The following is a 20,361-nucleotide window of genomic DNA, read 5'->3' as shown; positions in this document are numbered from 1 at the left end:
TCTTCCTCTTTCAAAACTCATTTTAAAATTAACCCTCACCTTTTGACATATTATATAACAAATGTGTCATAACAAATTCAATTATGTTTCAGCGAGCCCTTTTAATACTTATGTCTTTAGGCAACATCAGTTGGCATGCAAAATAGAACTCTCGAACCTTCCCATGATTCAATGCCCTTTTATTTATTCCGCCCTATGTTTAGACTCCCCACCTTACCTTGCTCTCCTTTTGCTCATATGGTTATTCTCTTACTCTTCTCTTGACTATACTATTACTTTGATGTATTCTAGTTTGGCTACTTTTGTTATCTCTTGGTTGATTATATGTGACTAGTCTTAACTCCCGTATATTATGCTCTGCGTTTGGCTAACTGTTAATTTCTACGCTTTACTTCTGGCTCTTCAGCCTTCTGGTATGTATTTGGCTTAGTCTAGTTATGTTTTGTCTCTGTTGGTAGCTTATTTGTTCATTCGGTTGGTGTTATTATGCTTCTCTGATCTCTTTTTCTATTTGTTGAGTTTGTGGTTATTTGGTTATCATATACCTATTTTCTCCTCTTCGTTTTCTTTCTAACCCTATCTATGTGTTTTTCTTTTTTCTGGTTTATCCTCCCTTCTCCTCTCATATTCCTATTTTGATTCCCTTCCCCTTCTTACCTCCCTCCCCTCTAACCACTAACCATATTGTTTCTCCTAGATGTCTTTGGTCTCTTTGTTTATGGCTGCAGGACAATGTTAAAGCTGGAGAAAGCATGCTATCTACCACCCAATCCAATCAGATCAACCCCTAAAAGCTTATCAAAATGATGACACATATGTAAATGCAATTAATATCCTAAATAAAGGATTATATTGTAACTGAAACATTATATGTTAAATATTGAGATCTTAACAAAGGATTAATTTGTATTTTATAAGCAGAGGTATGCCTCTCTGATATATGTATGAATTAGGACTTTGTTCCCAGGCAAGACTAAAGGTTTTCTTCCCCATTCTTTCCTACCAATGCCCGTTTGAATGGAGGATATGTAAAAACTTTCTTACTAATAAAATATAATAAAAGGCTTCAAGCCATTTATTGATCAAAATATATATATATTAAGTTATTTAATTTAATTATTTAGAAATGAAAAATTATTTTGACAATTATGTGAATATATTATTTATATTTAAAAATAGATAAATATATATAACTTCAATTTAATGTCGAATTTTTTTTCTGAATTTTTACTCTTGCTGGATTTCATCCAAATTTTAGGGAAAATGAACTCGAATTCAAATTCAACCCTTCTAACTTAGGGTACAACCATAAGATAATTGTTTATGATCAATAATTAAGAGTATGATCCAAGTATAACTTGGTGGAGGACATTCGTTATGAATGTCATGATATGATCCAAATAAACTTGGTGGAGGACATTCGTTCTAAATGTCATATTATGATTCAAGTGAACTTGGTGGAGAATGATCCAAGTATAAATTGGTGGAGGGCATTCCTTAAGGGTGTCATAATTTGATTTAGGTATAACCTAGTGGAGGGCATTCATTATGGGTGTCATAATTTGATCCGCTTATATCCTGGTGGAGGGCATTCTATATGAAAGTCATAATATTATCCAAGGAAACTTGGTGGAGAATATTCAAAAGTTAATTATTCCAATTTGGACTTGTTTAAATATGAAGTATTTAGATAGATTTATTGTGATATATATGGTTATTATTTGTCCCAATCTAGCTCTAATAGTGGGGACATTATAAAAGACCAAACGGTGTCAAGAAAGGAAAATGAAGCACACAGACTGAAAATAAAGAATGTAGTTCGTACATATTAGATGCACATTTAATAAATAATTTGCAACTAAATGTCTAAGTACGCTCAAACAATTCATATTAAATTCTCAAAAGTATTATGTTAAAACTTAAAGGTATGAGAATCAAAACTAAAGCTAATTTCATTTTTCATGTCCAATAGACCCCTCAACAAAGAACGAAAATGTGCACAATTTAGTAAATCAAGATATGAGCTCAAATATTGGTAGAGTTTATGAGAAATAGTTAATAGGCTGTTGTCTATCACATGCATGTAAGTTCAAGTTTGAATCACAGTACAGTATGTTACTAGAGTTAAAGAGAATAAAGAATTCATGAGTCTCCCAATACAAGAAATAATAAACCATACCTATTACTTTGACGGAAATCATAGCCAAAGCCAAAAAGTGTTGTACCCTCCTCATATCCCCAACCTAGCATCTTTTCTATCATATCGTGAAAGTAGCACACAACACTCATCCGAATAATCTGCAAGGATTAAATGCAAATTGAATTGTTCCAATTTAGAGAGTCCTTATATAGTCAAAAACATATTAAGTTGCAAGGACAGAACTACACACAGAGAAAATATAAGCTTAAGTCAAAAACTATACCAGATCTGGGTCTAGGACATCACAAGAATACAGACCAAATCTATCTTCTGGTACTTCAATCCTTGTTTTTCGGTCTAAGGATTCAGATTTTCCTGTAAGAAGCAAGAATAATATCTACTTGAAACACAGTATGTTTTATTGAAAAAATCATTGAACTAATCAATTATGAACAGTACAGATACTTAGCATACAACAAGAAAAGACACCTTGCATTTAAGGAAATTATAATATCAAATTACAAAGCTTAGCCCAAACATAAACTTGTGCACATAACCACTGATTTTTTGGGTTCTATCAAAGCATATAATCCTTGATTCTAATTGGTTCCAGCATAATCCAAATGTATCTTTCCTCAATTTCTTGGAGATGTACTTAATTGAGTGCAATTTTGGGTTCATACGTGTAAAATTTCATATGTTCTTTATGATTTTTCAACAATGATTAGGAACTGCAGCCACCACTGGCAGTTGCTATTCTCAAAAGGCACTTTCAACTGTCCTGTACATAGAAAAGGGCCTTGATCAATAGTGTTTGCCCACTTCAGACTTCTTTCTTTAATGTCATTTTATGTTTCAAAAAGAAATCAGAATTGCCATAAAATGCCACTTCTGACTTCTTTATTTAACAGAAAAAAGAGCCTTAACGAAAAGCATAGGAAAGAGCCAGATTCATTGGGTGTAGTTTTGTGTCAGCAGATATATTCACAGGTTACGTGCATCAACAGAGTACCCAGCATACAAGAGGAGGCCACATGGCAGCTCTTATTCACCTGGTGCAACCCACTATCTACCACCATCAATCTGAAGAATACTCAGTGCTCAATACATATAACAGTTACACCAATATAAGGCATTTAGTAAAATAATCACCCAGGCAAGGATTAGATTCAAAATAGAAATTCTGCAATATAGCTCTCTACAAAAGTATTTGAATTGTCAATCAGCAGCCATGGGAAATGAACATTCCCTTGCACATGGAAGCCTATGTTATAAAATAACTTGCACAAAGTGAATATAATAGCAAATATGCTGGAAATACTTGATAATAATATGCCACAAGAGCAACCTCCCAATCCACCTCGAGGGAGATACCTCCAATAGTCTACATTTTCAATAACAACTCAATACTAAACATCATGAAAACAATTCACCTATACCTCCTATAAAGACCACACTATGCCTTCCATACCACTGAGGCAAACTTAGATACTCAATATGACTTCTAAAACAACCAGTATGTATGTATGTATGTATGTATGTGTGTGTGTGCGTGTGTGTGTGTGTACCAGAGAATCCAAACTCACCGCAAGCTGCGCGAATCATTTCACCCAAGTTGGGTCAAACTGACCCCTGACTCTAACTCGGTGAGTAAAGTGATGTGACTCGCCTGACCTGCAAGTCACCCTCTGACCCAGGGATTCCATGCTTGCTGACCCGGCCATGGCTGGCACAATTTCATTTGGCCAAAACAGAAAAAAAATATATGTTTTTTTTAAACAAATTTTAATGTTTCTTTTTGATATAACCCTAAAAGGACTTCCATAACATTCTTATGTGATAACTAGAAAGAAAAAGAAATAGGGCACCATTGTTTTGCAACCAGCTGAAAGGAAGAGGAGAAAAGCTTGCACAAAGCACATTGGAGCAGTTATATACTTGCGTTATGATCGTCAAGGTGTTTATAGGAGCTCTTGTCAACACTAATCAACTCATTTGAAAGAGATAAGAGTTGATTCTTTTTTTTTTTACATGAGTTGTTCTCTATGTTTATGGGGTTTTTTTTGTTTATAACTGTATTGTCATTTTTTTCATGCTTGACTTTAAAATCTACGTTGCATTTTATAATATCAAGTATTTGTAAGTTTTTTATAGAAAAATGTAGGGTTTGCTGATTTTTTTCTTTTAGTTTGAATCTTCATAAAATACAATGCCTAAACAGTAACTTTTGGTTAAAATTGTCTTATTGCAGCAACTTTGCCATTTTGAACAATGAAATAATTTTTTTCTTCAATCATAATGGTGGCTGCTCCTCCTAAAAAACCCAAAACAAATCCAAGAGATGAGTGTTGTTAGTACATCATAGACTTCCCAAGTAGAGGTAGAAATCAAACAAAATGCTTATTTTGTAAGATCGTTAATAGTGGGGGGATAAATAGATTGAAATAATATATTGTTGGGATACGTGGCCAAGATACTGAGCCTTGTAAAGAGGCACGTGCTGAAACTAAACATTTTTGTTATGTTTCCTTAGAAAAATATGAAGAAGCAAAGGAATTAAGACAAAAACAATTACAAGAGTTAGCCCAGGGTGGTTCATGTGCACCCTCATCTACATCTATATCTAGTTTTACACCCCTAGGTTGTGCTGAAGAGGGTTCTTCCCTTCCTCCCTTTCATCCTAGAGCTTCTACTTGTGCTAGAGCTTCTGCTTGCGCTAGTGCTTCTACATCTGCTCTTGCCCCTGCTTGTGGCTCTGTGCCTGATAGTAGTATTGGCATTACCTCTCGTCTAGAGTCAAAAAATCTACTTATACTTCTCGGTTGGACAATTATTTTGTACCACATACCACCCCTGATGCACAACCCTCCCTTGACAACACATGTTGGTACAAAGTGATCCATGCTGGTGAAAGATCAATTTGCAAGTTTTGGTATTTTTGCAACATTCTATTTATTGCAGCCAAGTATTTGATTTATATTTGATTCTTTTACTTTTAAATTAAACTTTGAAAATAGATTTTTATAATTACAACATAATGTTGAAATTTGCTAATTTAAATATTTCTATATATGTGACAAGACTCCTTATTTACAAGGCATGATCGATGCGTTTGTCATCTCTGGTCTAGGGTTTAAAGCCCCCACTGATGTTGAGTTGAGTGACCCCCTCTTACTATAAATGGTTAAGGAAATGAAACTTGAGTTGGAGGACCATAGAAAGACTTGGAGACAAAAAGGGTTGTGACCCATGGATGGGCAGATAGGAGGAATACGACTGTCATAAATTTTCTTGTTTCCTCTGGAGGTGATTGATCATTTTGATTTCTTTAAATTTAAAATTTTGATTTATTGATTGGTCAATGATAATTATTATGTCTTGTGTTCACTTTTAGGATCCACCATGTTTTGGAAGCCTATAGATGCTTCCTCACATGACAAAAAAGTGGCATCCTTATGTGAGGCAATTGAGGAGGTCATAAGGCAAATGAGGGAAGAAAATGTTGTGCAATTGATGACTAATAATGCAGCTAATTATGTTGTTGCAAGTAAAAAATTTAGTTTCTAAATTTTTAGTTTTAGTTTTTTTAATTTTCTTTGGGCCTCTCTCTTCCTCTTCTTATTTATAGTTGTTCACTTTTCTCGGACACCGTTTGGTGCTCTTGTTGTTGTCAGTTGTCTTGTTGTAAACTCTCAGTCCCATAGACCTTTTGTGGTCTTCTGTTGGACATTAATAATAATATCTTATCTTATCTTATCATCTAAATTTTTACTAATTAGTTGAAAATTGCTACAGAAAAACTGCTGATAAAGAGGCATCCAAATTTCTTTTGGACTCCATGTGCGGCCCATTGCCTTGACCTCATGTTAGAGGATATTGGTAAGCTTCAATGGATCAAATCATGTGTTGATAAGGCCAAAAATATTTGCTAGTTCATCTATAATCATACATTGGTCCTTAGCATTTTGAGGGATTACACGGGGAAAACAAGTTGACTCATCCTAGTATTACAAGATTTGCCTCAAATTTTATCACACTAAAATCCTTGTTGGATTCAAGGTTAGCTTTGAGTTGCATGTTTGTTGGTCCAAAGTGGACTTCCTCGTCCTATACTACCACCCCTGCAAGGATAAATGTGGCAAAAATTATTTTTGATGAAGGTGGTTTTTGGGACCCTTGTATGAAGATTGTGGAGGTAAATTAAAAAATTTAAAGTTCAAATTTATAAATTAATTATTATATGTATATTTTAACTCAATTGTTTTTTTTTCTGTTTAATTGTTTTGAAGGTCATTAAGCCCCTGCAATCCTCCTATGACTTGTTGATAGGGAGAAGTGTGCTATGGGCTACATATAGGAGGGCATGGATAGGGCCAAGCAGGCCATTAAAGCCACATATGCAGGAGTTGAGCAGAAGTATGGCACCATGTGAGATGTCATTGATAGGAGATGGCAAAATCAGCCTCATAGACCCATCCATACAACAACCTATTACCTCAATCCGACATACTGTTTCTCTGATGATTCAAGGCAGATGAGGAGGTTCTTAGTGGCCTATATATTGTGATAGGGAAGATAGCAGGCACTAGTGCCACAGATACATTGCTTGAGATGGATGCCTATAATAATTTATTAGGGCCCATTTTTTGGAGGCCAAATATGCAAAGGTTGTACAAAATTGCAGCCAGATAAAAATTGTTGCTTATGCATTATAATTTTATTCTCTGAGTTCTAGCTTTAAAGGTGGAAAGGAAACTAGTCTTTTTTTCCTTTTTCTTTCTTCAGATAGATGGTGGCAAATGTTTGGACCTTCAAAAAATCACCATCCACATATTGAGCCAGCCATGTAGCACTTTTGGATGTGAGAGCAACTAGAGCATGTTCGAGCACATCCACTCGAAGAGGCGTAACAGGTTGTCTACGGAGAGGATGAATGATCTAGTATTTGTACATTACAACTTGTGCCTTAGGACTAGAAAGATTTTGGATAGTGACACCTCTCTGATTACTCTAGAGGAGGTTGATCCACCATTTGGGTAGGTTACTAAGGCCACTGATCCTGTATTCGATGATGAGGACATAGAGAGGATTAACAAGGTGGATAGAGAGGCCAAGGTTGTGGCTATAGCAGCAGAGAGCTAAAGTTGATCCTAGTGGCCCCCCACAAGCAAAGACTATGGCTAATCTATCATCCAGAAGGCATAATATAGACGCCTTACTAGGAGACATAATATAGATTACTCTGAGGCTGAGGCTGAGGCTAAGGCTGAGCCATAGCTATAGAATTGTTTTTGTTCACATATGTTTGGAACATTTGATGATGACTATTGATGTGATGGATTTCATGGATTTGATTTATATTTTGATTTGACAATATGTAGAACTTTGAATTTTATATATCTATGTTTTCTATTTCCTTTAGCTACAATGTACCTTTATGCTTATGTAATCGATGTATGCTTATGTATGTGATCAAATTACCTTCTATTTCATGATGTTATTGTGTCTTTAAGATTTATTCAATAATGGGTGCATGGAATGTTTTTTAAATCCTAAAAAATCTCAAAATTTCAAAGGTTTTGTCACTTTTCCAAGTCACGACCGAGTTCGAGCCAGGTCGAGAGTCAAATTGCCCTTGCCGAGTCAAAGTTGGGTCCAAGTCTAGGAACTTTGATATGTGTGTGTGTGATTATAATAATAATTATATAACTTATTTAAGAGTTGAATTAGCCAGAAGTTGATTATTCATTACAGAATACACATCATAGGGTTGCAAGCATAGCATTTCCCCCATAGGGAAAACTCATATAGGCACTGACCATTCTGCATGCGATCATCTCCCGCGATGACCACTCCAAACACGCAACTAGCTTTCTTCTCCATGCATGGCTTCTCTGATCACATCGCATTCGTTGGTCGGGCTGGGCATTCTTTGTTTTGGTTTGTTTGTGTTGGTGTTGGCTTTGGACTCCCTCCTTTCTTCTTCTCATGCGAGGTTTGTTAGTTTATTTCGTCTGCTACCTCATCTCTCTCTTTCTCTCTCTGTGGTTGTTTTGGTCCTTGTTTCTTTGTCATTTCTTTTCTCTTCGACCGACCTTCATCTCCTCTTCCCGTTCTCCTACAAGCGGCTAGTTAATCTACTTGACTCGTGATTACCCCAAAGTCTGTCTCTACCTCAACGATGCTTGTTCATTGTCACCTGACATTTGCATGTGCTAACGACGGATCTCCTTGCATTGTTCAGGGTCTTCACATTGCTTGGGGATAAGCTTTTTGTTGTCTCTGGTTCTGGTTGCAACTGGAATATGACTGATGTTGGAGATGTATGCTCATCGCAAACCCAACCTCTGACCTACCAAAGGCTCTGCGACTGGGTTACTATGCTAGAAATGGACAATCAACAACTCAAAGAGAAAATACTCTCACTGACTGAGACAATTACGAAAGTCAAACATGTCATAGGTTCGAATACTTCTCAGTTCAAAGGATTTTTTGATACTTTCACCTCCGAGACTGTAGGCTTAAAAACCCACCTTGAATCCATAGTCAAGCAGCTTGATGGAATAGATACCATCAAAGAACAAGAATCTAAAATTGCGGCTAAACACCCTTCTCTAATTTTTGAAACCGAACAAAAAGTGAAATCGTGGGCTTCTCTCTGCAATAACACAGCAGCTACTGCACCTATATCGAGTTTGGATAAGATTGTTCAGCGAAAGATAGAGGATGAGTGTGTGAGACATGCTCGTGAGCTTAACCTGCAAGTCTGTGATCTCCCTCCCACTTCAGACCCTCTCTCTGTTGGATGCTCTTTTCTTGTTGATCAGCTTGGTATCTTTGACATCATACTGGATAAATGTTGGATTGGCCAAGGGGGCACCTTCTTCATCTGGATTCTCACCTTTTTAGACATGCTTTGTGCTCTAAAAGAAAAGAGAAAGTTGTTTTCTCTCCCCTCTAAGATTTTTCTAAATGAAGATCTCACAAAGGCACAGGTAGCAGAGTTGAAACACACTCAAGGTCTTGTGGCGAAGGCTAGACGTGCTGGGAAATGGGCAATTATTGGAAATCTTAGAGCAATCATTCATAATTCCCCCCCCAGTGGATGGGAACAGAGGCAAGCCCCCAAGACCAAATGACAGTCTCGCCTGCAGTCAGACAAGAGGTAGCCCTCCACTTGCTCTCTTCTTGTTATTTGCTAGAATGGTAATAGTTCTTTATGGTCATTACCAAGTCTCTTCCACGATGCGGTGGGGTCCACTAATATACTGGTCATCATTGAGACCCACGAGAATCTTATGCGTCCTCTTCCAAGATATGCAAGTTGTAAGTGGTTATCAATTTGTAGAGAGGAGGTTTGTGCTTCTGGTGGGGTCCGCAGATCTAGGGGTGTTGCTTGCTTGATTAGAGATGATATTTTCAACTCTACCTCCGTAGTCCACTTTGACACGTATGCCAGATTCCTATGGGTTTGTAATGACCATAAGAATCACCATCAAAGAGATATCTTCATTGTTGTGTGTTACTTCCCATCGACTTTTTCTCATGCCATTCACGGTACCGAGGACGGGAGCCCATTCACTAACCTTTATGAGTGTGTCTCTCAGTTTGCCACTTTGGGGGACATCATCATTCTTGGGGATTTCAATGCATGGACCAGAGAGCTCCAAACTCCTCTATATGACCAGTATTCTGATTCAATCTACACTTCAAAGATAGATCCAACTTGTTTGGGACTTCAACATACTTTTGATGATGTTCTTGGGCCAATTTCCTATTATGGTCACCACCTACTCCAGCTTTCTGAGTCCTTTGGTCTAGTGATTTTGAACGGTCTCTCATGCTTGCCAAGTTCTGAGCTCTTTACCTACTGGCCTCACTGTGGGGCCACAAGCGTTGTAGACTATGCCCTCACTTTTTCCTCCTCCATCCCCTCCATTCACAGCTTCACCATCTCATGCCTCCCCTTTGCAGACCATACTCTCCTTAGTGTTGCTCTTCGTATTTCTCTGCACTCCTCGCCTTCTCTCCAATCTCCTCACCTCTTTTCTATTGTTATCCGCCCCCTACTAGTTTATGCTTCCTCAATGACGATAATGAGCTCTTTTCTTGCCATCTTAAGTGGCTCCTTAACCCTACTTGCTTTAGCGACTCTTGTGAGGCCTCATCCATGTTTGATTTACTTGTTGCTGCCATTTGGGAGCTCGCCATCCTTTCCATCCCTCACTGCTCTTCACTCTCCCTTAGAACCAAATGTTGTAATACATGCCCTATGAACCAATGGTTCAATGCAGAGTGCAAATCCTTCCATTGCTCTACATTCCGCTTTTCAGGTTCATTCCCTCGCATATGCTCGCCTATGTTCTTCTTACCTCCGTTTTCTTTGCTATAAGAAACAATCCTTTATCGCGTCTCAATGTATGTCCCTATGCTCCACGCTTATCCGCAATCCCCATCTCTTCTCGCGCAACTTCTTCCCCCGCTGTCCCCCCTGTCCTCCACCCTTCACTTTCACTCCCTAACCTCTCACACTGTTGCTCTTTATGACATTCCTAGACAGCCATCTATCCACCCCACTCCGCCCCTTCACTGTCACTTGTTCACCCCCTCCAACTTTATGAGGCCATTAGATCCATGATGCAATAGAGCAGTTGATGAGGAGGGATTCTAGGCCGAACTTTTCAAGCTTAGTGCCTCAGTCCTTGGCTCCTACCTCCCTATACTCTTTAATAGAGTGCTTTGTATTGGTTTCCGTGATTCTTGGTCAGTACCTAATTTATCCAATTCATAAGACCAAGCCTGTCTTTGACCCCGGCAACTATAGGACCATCATGATCGCCATACATTTGCCAAACTTTATGCCACAGCCCTGAATGCTATGCTATCTAGAGAGCTTGACAGGAAAGGTTGTATAGCTAGAGTGTAGGCCGATTTTTGGGCTGACTACCAGACCATGGATCACATTTTGACACTGCAAGCTATTATTGAGGAGGCTACACATAGATTGGTGAAAATTTACTGTTGCTTAGTCGATTTTTGCAAGGCCTTTGATTCCATCCCTAGGATGGCTCCATTTCAAAGGCTTCATGAGATTGGGATTTTTGAGATGTTAACTGCTATAATGAGACTATGTGAAACTGTAATGGGTAGATTCAGGACTCCTAAGGGCTTCTTAGTTCTAATCCATAGCACCATTGGGGTGAAGTAGGGCTGCCCTCTCTCCCCCACTCTATTTGGTTTGTATATTGATAAGCTTGAGGACTTCTCTTATGAACTCCTCGCTCCCCGGTGATGGGTGTTACTTACATCAAGGATTGATCTTCATTCTCCTTTTTGTAGACAATGTGGTTCTTCTAGCTTCTTCTCCGGAGGGTCTATAGAGGCTCCTTGATGGTTTGGCTTCCTTTTGTGACCAGCGACAACTTGTGGTTAATCTAGGTAAGACTCGACTTATGGTCTTTAATTTCTTAAAGAAATCTCAACTTCACTTCTTTCAAGGACAAGAGATTGAGATTACTTCTTCATATATGTACCTCAAAGTGAAGTTCTCTGGACCTCGCTTTAGTATGAGAATAGCCATCCAGTCCAAAGTCAATAAGGGTATGGGATCCCTTGCTATGCTTGAGAGGCAATGCTTCAAACATCATTTTTAGGATACTTCGTCCAAGCTGTCCCTCCTGGATTCCCTGGTGCGACCAATTGTTCTTTATGACTCCATGGTTTAAAGGCCTTCTCTCCTAATCTCGGATTGGGCCTCGATCAAGCACATGTAGACTTTGCTTCTGTGACGTATCATTAGATGTCACAGGCTCACCCCTCATAGTATTATTTTAGCCGAGTTTTGTGCTCATCCCTTCAAACTTGCGGCCATATTCGACTTGATTTGGTTCCTTCATCACCTTTGTGGTTTTGCGGATTCGACTGGGGATATAGATACTCCTACCCAGCCTACTGCTCCTCTATTACAACTGCAAGTTATGATATTAGCACTAGAGCTCGCTCATGGTATGCTCAAGCAACCTCTCTGCTGAGATCGATTGGGATTGCTATTGACCGCCTCCCTTCATATAATTTCTCGCTAGATGTCCCTATTCACCTCCTCCCCTCATGTCAAGAGTTGAATGAGCATGTTAGACTTGATATCTATAGACAGTACATTACGACTACCTGGAGTAACCCTCCTGGAGATTTACATCCAAAGATGGCCTTCAAAGATGTCTAGAGATCCGTAATGGGATTGTTGTTCATCCTAGCTACCTATCCCGAAGTTGGTGTCACCTGTTTTTGGGCCTAGACCGACCATCATATGGATAGGGGCGACCAGATGTGTCAACCATGTACTTTAGCGGAGGTCGCGACAAAAACTCACTTTATTTTTCCATTGCCCTATCTTTTATGAGACCAAAGAGAGATTTCATTGCCTATTCTGTGATTGTTTCTCTTTCAGCATTCTTCAGTTACATTGATCAGCGGTGTCTTGCACTTTACCTCTAGGAGGCCACCTTGCTCTGGGATAGTGTTTTACAATCACTACTTCCTCGCTATCATACCTCTAATCAGCTCATTACTACCTTTTTCTCACCCTTGTCTCTATCACAGGGCATGAAAGGTCGTCCAGTACTACCACCACCGGTCACTCCTGGTCTATGAGGCCTCGTAGCAGTTTTTCCCAACAGCGACACTCCTCCAATAGCTCTCATAAACAATTCAGGATTCATGTTCACCCGCAGTCATATCCTTCTGTGACCGATTTCTTTTTGCCAACAAAGGACCCTTAGTCCTTGCCTTGGCAGTTCTCTTCTCTTCTTGTTTCTTGCTTTCTTTTCTCGGACACCGTGTGGTGCTCCTACTTCTATCAGCTATCTTGTTCTAAGCTCTCAGTCCCATAGATACTTTTGTGGTCTTTTGTTGGACATTAATATTATTCTCTTATCTTATTTTATTATCTTCTACTTCTTCTCTTTCTTCATCATCTCCTGTTTTCCTTGTAATCACCTTTATATTGTTTCTTTCTCTTGCCTTGGCAGTTCTCTTCTCTTCTTGTTTCTTGCTTTCTTTTCTCGGACACCGTGTGGTGCTCCTACTTCTATCAGCTATCTTGTTCTAAGCTCTCAGTCCCATAGATACTTTTGTGGTCTTTTGTTGGACATTAATATTATTCTCTTATCTTATTTTATTATCTTCTACTTCTTCTCTTTCTTCATCATCTCCTGTTTTCCTTGTAATCACCTTTATATTGTTTCTTTCTCTTGTTCTTGTTTTTTATCTTCTATAGCTCTTCCTCTTGTCGCTCTTACCCTTGTTCTTGTTCTTGCTCTTAATCTTAATCTTTCTCTTGTTCTTGTTCTTTACTCCCTGTTGTTTCTTCTTATTTTCCTTCTTCTGCAAATTCTTGTTGTAAAAAAATTGGGACAATTGAGAAAATGGCTAGCCTTCACAATGCCAAGATCATGCTTTGTAACTTGCACAAAATGAATATAATAGCAAAGATTCTGAAAGCCTCCTAATCCACTCCAAGGGGGACACCTCTCCAACAGTCTTTAATTACAAATCAATGTACAGTATGATAATAATAACTAACCTACACCTCCCATACATACCATATTATTGTTAGAAACAATAGTCCACCAAGATAACTTGGGGGGGTGGGGGGGTGAATCGGTTATCCGACAATTAAAACATTTATCTTTTTTAAACAAACTTAACCATTCAACCAAAGTAAACAACAACCATATTAAAATGCACATAGACAATTACATCGAATTTGTTGACTAGGGAAACCCTTGATCAGAGGGAAAACCCAGGTGGGAATGATGCCCACAAGATGATGTACTAATATGAATATTCCTTGTTAGAGGATGGAGCCTATTAGGAGTCTATTACAACATTTGGTACATATGAGTCCCTATTAGGAGACTTTGAATCCCTGTTAGGAGATTCCAACCCTATTATTAGATGTGCCAACCCTGTTAGGAGTTGTAGTACAATGTATGCAAAATGAGCCCACTGCCCAAACATGCAATTTCAACTACAAGAAGAGCTCACTGCTCAAACATGCAATTTATTGTTATGTTCTTTCCTTTTGTTCTATCAACCGAACCAATCACTGTCAGACCTTGTAGACCAAGCCATGAACCTCGAAACCAAATATCAAACCTCGAATCACTCAGCAAAACCTCGGCAATGAAGTTTCTTCACTTCCACACTGCTCTACTCAACTTCGCATTCCGCTCTTACTACTGCTTATCATTAATCATAAAACCATACAATGATAAAGGAAAATGTCCTTCCTTTATACCGAGGCTATAAGACAATTCATGAGTCGGCTGTTAAACCTTCTCAATTAATTATTATAGGACTACATTAAGAACACGTTACACTTAGCGATAACATTAATCTTCCACCTTGCAACTTGAATAACTTTCCGTACACACAATATTATGATGAGCGATCTTAACCATGTCATCACCAACATGTCTTCTTCACATCCTCAAACTCGATTCTCAGAATAATAACTCTGCTAAGAGATATAACAAGTTTACTAGAACATGCCTCTGTAAACTCTATCTCTAAACAAACATCACCAAAACTAACATAACTTCTTTCAGTTTTATCATTTCTTCTTCCAACGTTAACTACATATACTGGATACTTAGAAGTATCTCCCATAACCTCGAATAGTTAGAATACTCAACTAGCCATCCATACCAACTTGATCTTTTCGCTGTTCTTCTGTCAGATACCAGAGAAAACTGCTATGTTGACATCAATGACAAACTTAGTCATCAATGTAACATACCATCATAGTAACATATCTACAATACTCCCCCATAGGAATATCATCAGCATTCATGCTCGCAACAATCTCCCTCTTTGGCATTGATGGCAACATAAATGAAAAACATCTAGTTCCAAGAATACCAACAAAAGACTGTTCATCTTTCTTTATCAATCATTCTCCCAAACTGTTTTCTTCTCCCGAACAAGTTGTACTTGTTCTTTCTTACTTCTCCACCATGATCTTCTTCCTCATGATCTTCTCATTATGCAGTACTTCTCCCCAACATGTTTTTCATGCTAAACTTCTCCCCCATTCACATCAATGTCAAAGGTTTCAAGAACCAACTTTACTACATCAAACTCTGCAACAACTAATTCTTACTAGCGCAAGTGTCCAAAGACACTATTTAAAATAACATTCAATAAGAGTTCTAGATGACTCTGTCCATCACAGATACTCCCCCATATAGGAAGCATCAGCATTCACTCCAAACAACAATGCTGCTCTATTACACTGGACTGATGCACTCTTGCATCTCTATTCTGATGTAGGAAGGGACATAACCCCAAGCATACCTTGCAAATACTCAAAAGTCTCTTTGGGAAGAGGCTTAGTGAATATATCTGCAATCTGCCCAATCTAATTTCCTTTTCTGCTACTTTCTTTCTCAACATGTGATACTTAATAGAAATGTGCTTAGTTTTCAAATGCAACACTAGATTCTTAGATATATTTACCGTGCTTGTGTTGTCACAATGTATAACAACAGGTTCATTGATTTCTATCCTTCAGCATCTGCTTCATCCAAACAACTTGGTTGCAATTGTTTGCTGCTGCAACATATTCTGCTTCCACTATACTTTGTGATGTGCAATCCTACGCTTGCTTAGCCAAGAAACTAATCTTCCTCCAAAAAAGAAGGCTCCACCACTGGTGCTTTTCCTGTCATCCATACTACTTGCCCAATCAGCATCAGTATAAGCACTTAAGAGTAAAATCATTAGATCTGTCATACCACAATCCGAACTCAGATGTTCCCTTCAAATATCTAAATATCATTTTAATTGTTGCATAATGTGTTTCTTTGGGATCAACTTGGAATCTTGCAACAATTCCAACTACATTTGTTATATCCAACCTTGTGTGAGTCAGATATTGCAATCCTCCAATCATAGATTTGTACTTCTTCTGCTCAACAGTAGGTGTCTCATCCTTTGTAGATAACTTCTGTCTAGTTACCATAGGTGTTCCAACGGGTTTGCATATTTCCAAACCAAATCTTTTCAGTAAATCCTTCAAGTACTTAGTCTAAGAAATAAAGATTCCTTCTTTATTCTATACAATTTGCAATCCTAGAAAATATTTCATTTCTCCTATCATACTCATTTCAAATTCTTTCTTAAATTCTTTCTTCATCTCTTCTGCAAACTTCTTACTTCCTCATCATTTCCTCCAAATATGATATCATTAACAAATATTACCAAAATCATCAAACCACAATCAGTTTCTTTCCAATACAAATTACTATCTACCATACCTTTGCTATATCCAAGCTTTGTCAAATGCTTGTCCAACCTTGCATACTAGATTTTGGGTGCTTGCTTCAAGCCATACAATGCTTTCTTTAATTTGCATACTATGTCCTTATTATCTGTCAAAGGACAACCTTCAAGTTGTTCAATGTACACTTCTTCAAGTTCTCCATTTAGAAATGTTGACTTGACATCCATCTGATACACTTTGAATTTCTTTTGTGCTGCATAGGCTAAGAAAAATCTTACTGCTTCTATTCTAGTCACTAGAGCATAGGTATCATCATAATCTATTCCTTCTTGTTGTGAGTAAACTTTACATACCAATCTTGCCTTGTTCCTTACAAATTCACCTTGCTCATTCATCTTGTTCCTAAATACCCATTTAGTTCCTATCACATTCTTGTCTATTGGTCTGAGGACCAATTCCCATGTCTCATTCTTTACTATCTGATCCAATTCCTCTTTCATAGCTTGTTTCCAATAATCATCTTTACATGCTTCATCTGCATTCTTAAGTTCAACTTGAGATATCAAGCATAGTTCTTCATTGACTCTGTTTCTTGTCATCACACCTTTGTCTTTGCTTGCGATGATCTGCTCGAATGGGAGATTCTTTATCATATTCTTTCCTGAAGTAGGAGTTGCTATCTCTACTATTGGCTCTACAAAAGGTTCTGAGCCTTGTTCCTCCTTCATTCTACAAATCATTGTTAGACTCAAGAAATACTTCATTATTCTTTGCCTTAGTGACAACATCATCATCTGAATTTTGTAATCAACTATTCTCTCTTGTATCCTAAATTTCTCATCAATTCTCACATTTGCACTTTCCATAATAGTCTTAGTTCTTAGATTATAACATCTATAAGCCTTGCATTTCAATGAATAACCAAGAAACATACCTTTATCACTTCTAGCATCAAACTTACCAATATCATCATCTCTTTTGATATAACACTTACTCTCAAAAATTCTAAAATACCTAACTCTAGGTGAGTGACCAAACCACAGTTCATAAGGGGTCTTGTCTGTGTCTTTCTTGACTTGTATGTTGTTCATAGTGTAGACTGTTGTATTCACAACTTCTCTCCAAAACATCTTGGATACATCATTCTCAACCAACATAGCTCTTGTCGCTTCTGTAATTGATCTGTTCCTTGTTTCTGCTATACCATTCTGTTCAAGGGTCTTCAACTCAACTCTTTCTTCTGCTCTAGGATTGAATCTTTTCTCTTCAAATTGATTCCCATTTTGCAAATCATTGCTAATGATAACTTCCACATTTTCATGGTTAGCCTTTGGATCAACAATAGTTACCAAAGCTATCTCTTCTAATACTTCCTCGTTCTTAACTAATTCAGGTTCATTATATTTATCATCAAAATCATTCAAGAATCTTTCCAGACTTGCTTTAAATTCATCTTCATCGGAAAGTGAACTCTTTCTAGTCTTTCTTACTCTCTTAGGGCATGTAGATGAAAAATAACCAAACTCTTTACATGTGTCATGACCCCTTTTTAGTGACATGTCATTTTCAATGAATTTGCCTATCATGGTCTCTCGTAGGCAGAGGATTTTGGTGAGAGAGTCATTTTGATGATTATTTGGGGATTGGATGGTCTATTTTGCTCTTGGAGAGATAGGGTTTATCATATTTTTATTTTGTGTTATGCGGGGCCAAAATATTAAAATTTTGAGTTGAGTTGCACTTTTTATTTTATAAAGTTACTTTTTATATAAAAGTGTATTATAAAAGAATTTTATAAGAATATTTTATGGATACTTCTAGAAGTTCTTAGTGGCTTCTTAGGAAAGTGAATAAATAGAGTGCTTGACCTCTCATTTGGAAATCCTATGACTTGCGTTTACACTAGTTTTCTCTTTGGGGCATTTGTGGCGCTATCTTGGTCTGCAAATTGTCATTTGATCATTAGGAACGGAGTCTCCTAAGGATTTGCATGACTGAGGAGGTAAAATATCTTTTGAAGGGTTGCACTTTGGAAGTGGTATTCAACTACTTCAAGTTGGGCTTATTTGGACATTTCCAGCAGAGTTCGATTTTCAGCCTAGACATACATTTTTGCTCATATCTCACTGTTGGCTGGGAGTTTGATTTTTATTTTCTGGGAGAATTTTCCTTGGAGCCTGGTGATTATTTCCATACCATTTTTGGCACCTTTCGGACCAGCATTTATTTTTGTCAGGTGTCGTACCAGTCCGTACAGGTACAGTTGTACCTACAAACCGTACGGTCAGCAAGTTTGAGGGCAAATTGGAGTTGCATTTTCATCATTCCGTCTTCAGCATTCAGTCTCCAGCATTTTCTCAATCCAAGTTCTTTCATTTCAGTTTGTAGTTGCAAGAAATTCTCAGTTGCATTTAGCCAGTAAGGGCTTGTTTGTAATGTGCCATGTTGTAATGCTTTGAGTTGAAAAATCGCATATCATATGTAAAAGCATTCAGTTATCATTGAATGAATATATTGGCACTATTTTACATTAGTTATTTGAGTAGATTTGTTGCACAACAATTTCCTTTATTCAGCATTTTATTTTCAGTAGTGTATTTAGTTTGCATGTCAAGTGTTTGACGAAATGTCACAGTTCAGTATTAGTGGTTATTAGTGGCCTATTGGTTAGGGCCATTACAGTGGTATTAGAGCGGTGTTCTTGCCATCCTGTTGGGTAAAGAATCTTTATGCATTCTTCAGCTTTTGGGTATCACAAGTATTATACACGCAAGAGAGTAGCACCTAAAGGTGAGCAGGAATTCAGAGATATACTTACGATGGGTGAAAGACAGTCACAGAGTCCACCTAGAGTCCCTAGAACTTATGAGGATGAGGCTAGAAACTTCTTCTGGGCTATGGCTACTGGACAGTAGGAGATAGTTTAGTCTATACGTGCATTGACTACTATGATGGAAAGAGTTGATCAGCCGAGGAATCAAGAATAGGGTAGGGGGACACCAGAGTAGGACAACAAGAGTGTAGCAAGTTCACAGGGTGCTCCTAGGCACAGGTCATGGACTGCAAACAGGCCTACACATCCTACATTCCTTAGAGAGGTGGCCCAAGAGGCAGTAGAGGACGATATGCCAGAGGACTTTCAGGATGATCTTTGAGCTGCAGATGCAGAATGGCAAGCACTACCTCCACATGTTCATGAGTTGCTGAATTTTGATCGCTACCTGAGTCAGAGAAGAGAGCACATGAGGAGTAGCAGGCAGAATTGGAGGCCTAGAGGAGGTCAGGACAGTGAGTTGCAGCGAGCTGCTAGCAAGCTCACCTTAGCATCTTTCGACGGCAATGGACAAATGACAGCACAAGCCTGGATCCATAAGTTAGATACATTCCTAGAATTGAGGCCTATGTCAGAGACGGATGCTATCAGGTATGCCACTTTGCATTTAGAGGGCGCAGCACATGATTGGTGGTCACATTGCAACATAATTAGGTGACATCCTATCAGGATTTTGTGGATAGATTGGTAGAGCACTTTGATAAGAAAGACCCGGAGATCTTCCGTGATCTTGCACAACTGAGACAGACGCACAGTTTGGATGTCTACATCAGTGAGTTTCAGAGATTATCAATGATGGTGCAGGATGTGTCCGAGAGGAGGTTGGTTATACTATTCACAGAGGGGTTGTCTAAACCTCTAAAGGGATGGATCAAGGCATTCAATCCCCCTTCATTGCAGGAGGCTATGAAGAAAGCACAGAGCATGGAGCTCACAGCACCCTCCAGCAGGTTCACCTCCAGGAGCACTTCTTCATTCAAGGACAATAAGAAGTTTGATAAAAACAAGGGCAAAAAAGTTGACACCAAGGGTAAGTCTACTGCACCTTTGGATATGGAGACGCTGAATGACTTGCACAGGAAGAAGCTATGTTTTTATTGCAAG

The 20,361-nt window shown here is 38.3% G+C and overlaps 1 protein-coding gene across 2 annotated transcripts in view; it reads right to left on the bottom strand.

Moving 5' to 3' along the window:
* LOC149561664 (lecithin-cholesterol acyltransferase-like 4) overlaps positions 1-20,361 on the bottom strand; it is a 126,515-nt gene that overhangs the window by 62,652 nt on the left and 43,502 nt on the right. For both annotated transcript variants that reach the window (XM_089825229.1, XM_089825230.1), the window contains exons 3-4: positions 2,424-2,515; positions 2,180-2,298 (exon numbers count right to left, since the gene is read on the bottom strand). In XM_089825229.1, coding sequence (XP_089681355.1) covers positions 2,180-2,289 — 110 coding nt within the window. In that variant the 5' untranslated portion in view covers positions 2,290-2,298; positions 2,424-2,515. The remainder of the gene's footprint in view (positions 1-2,179; positions 2,299-2,423; positions 2,516-20,361) is intronic.

The sequence above is a fragment of the Cupressus sempervirens genome, chromosome 4 (assembly GCF_028749045.1).
Source record: "Cupressus sempervirens isolate cs-2001-9-10 chromosome 4, ASM2874904v1, whole genome shotgun sequence".
Lineage (NCBI taxonomy): Eukaryota > Viridiplantae > Streptophyta > Pinopsida > Cupressales > Cupressaceae > Cupressus > Cupressus sempervirens.
Note: the sequence above shows the minus strand (reverse complement) of the source record. Positions and strands in the feature narration are given on the sequence as shown.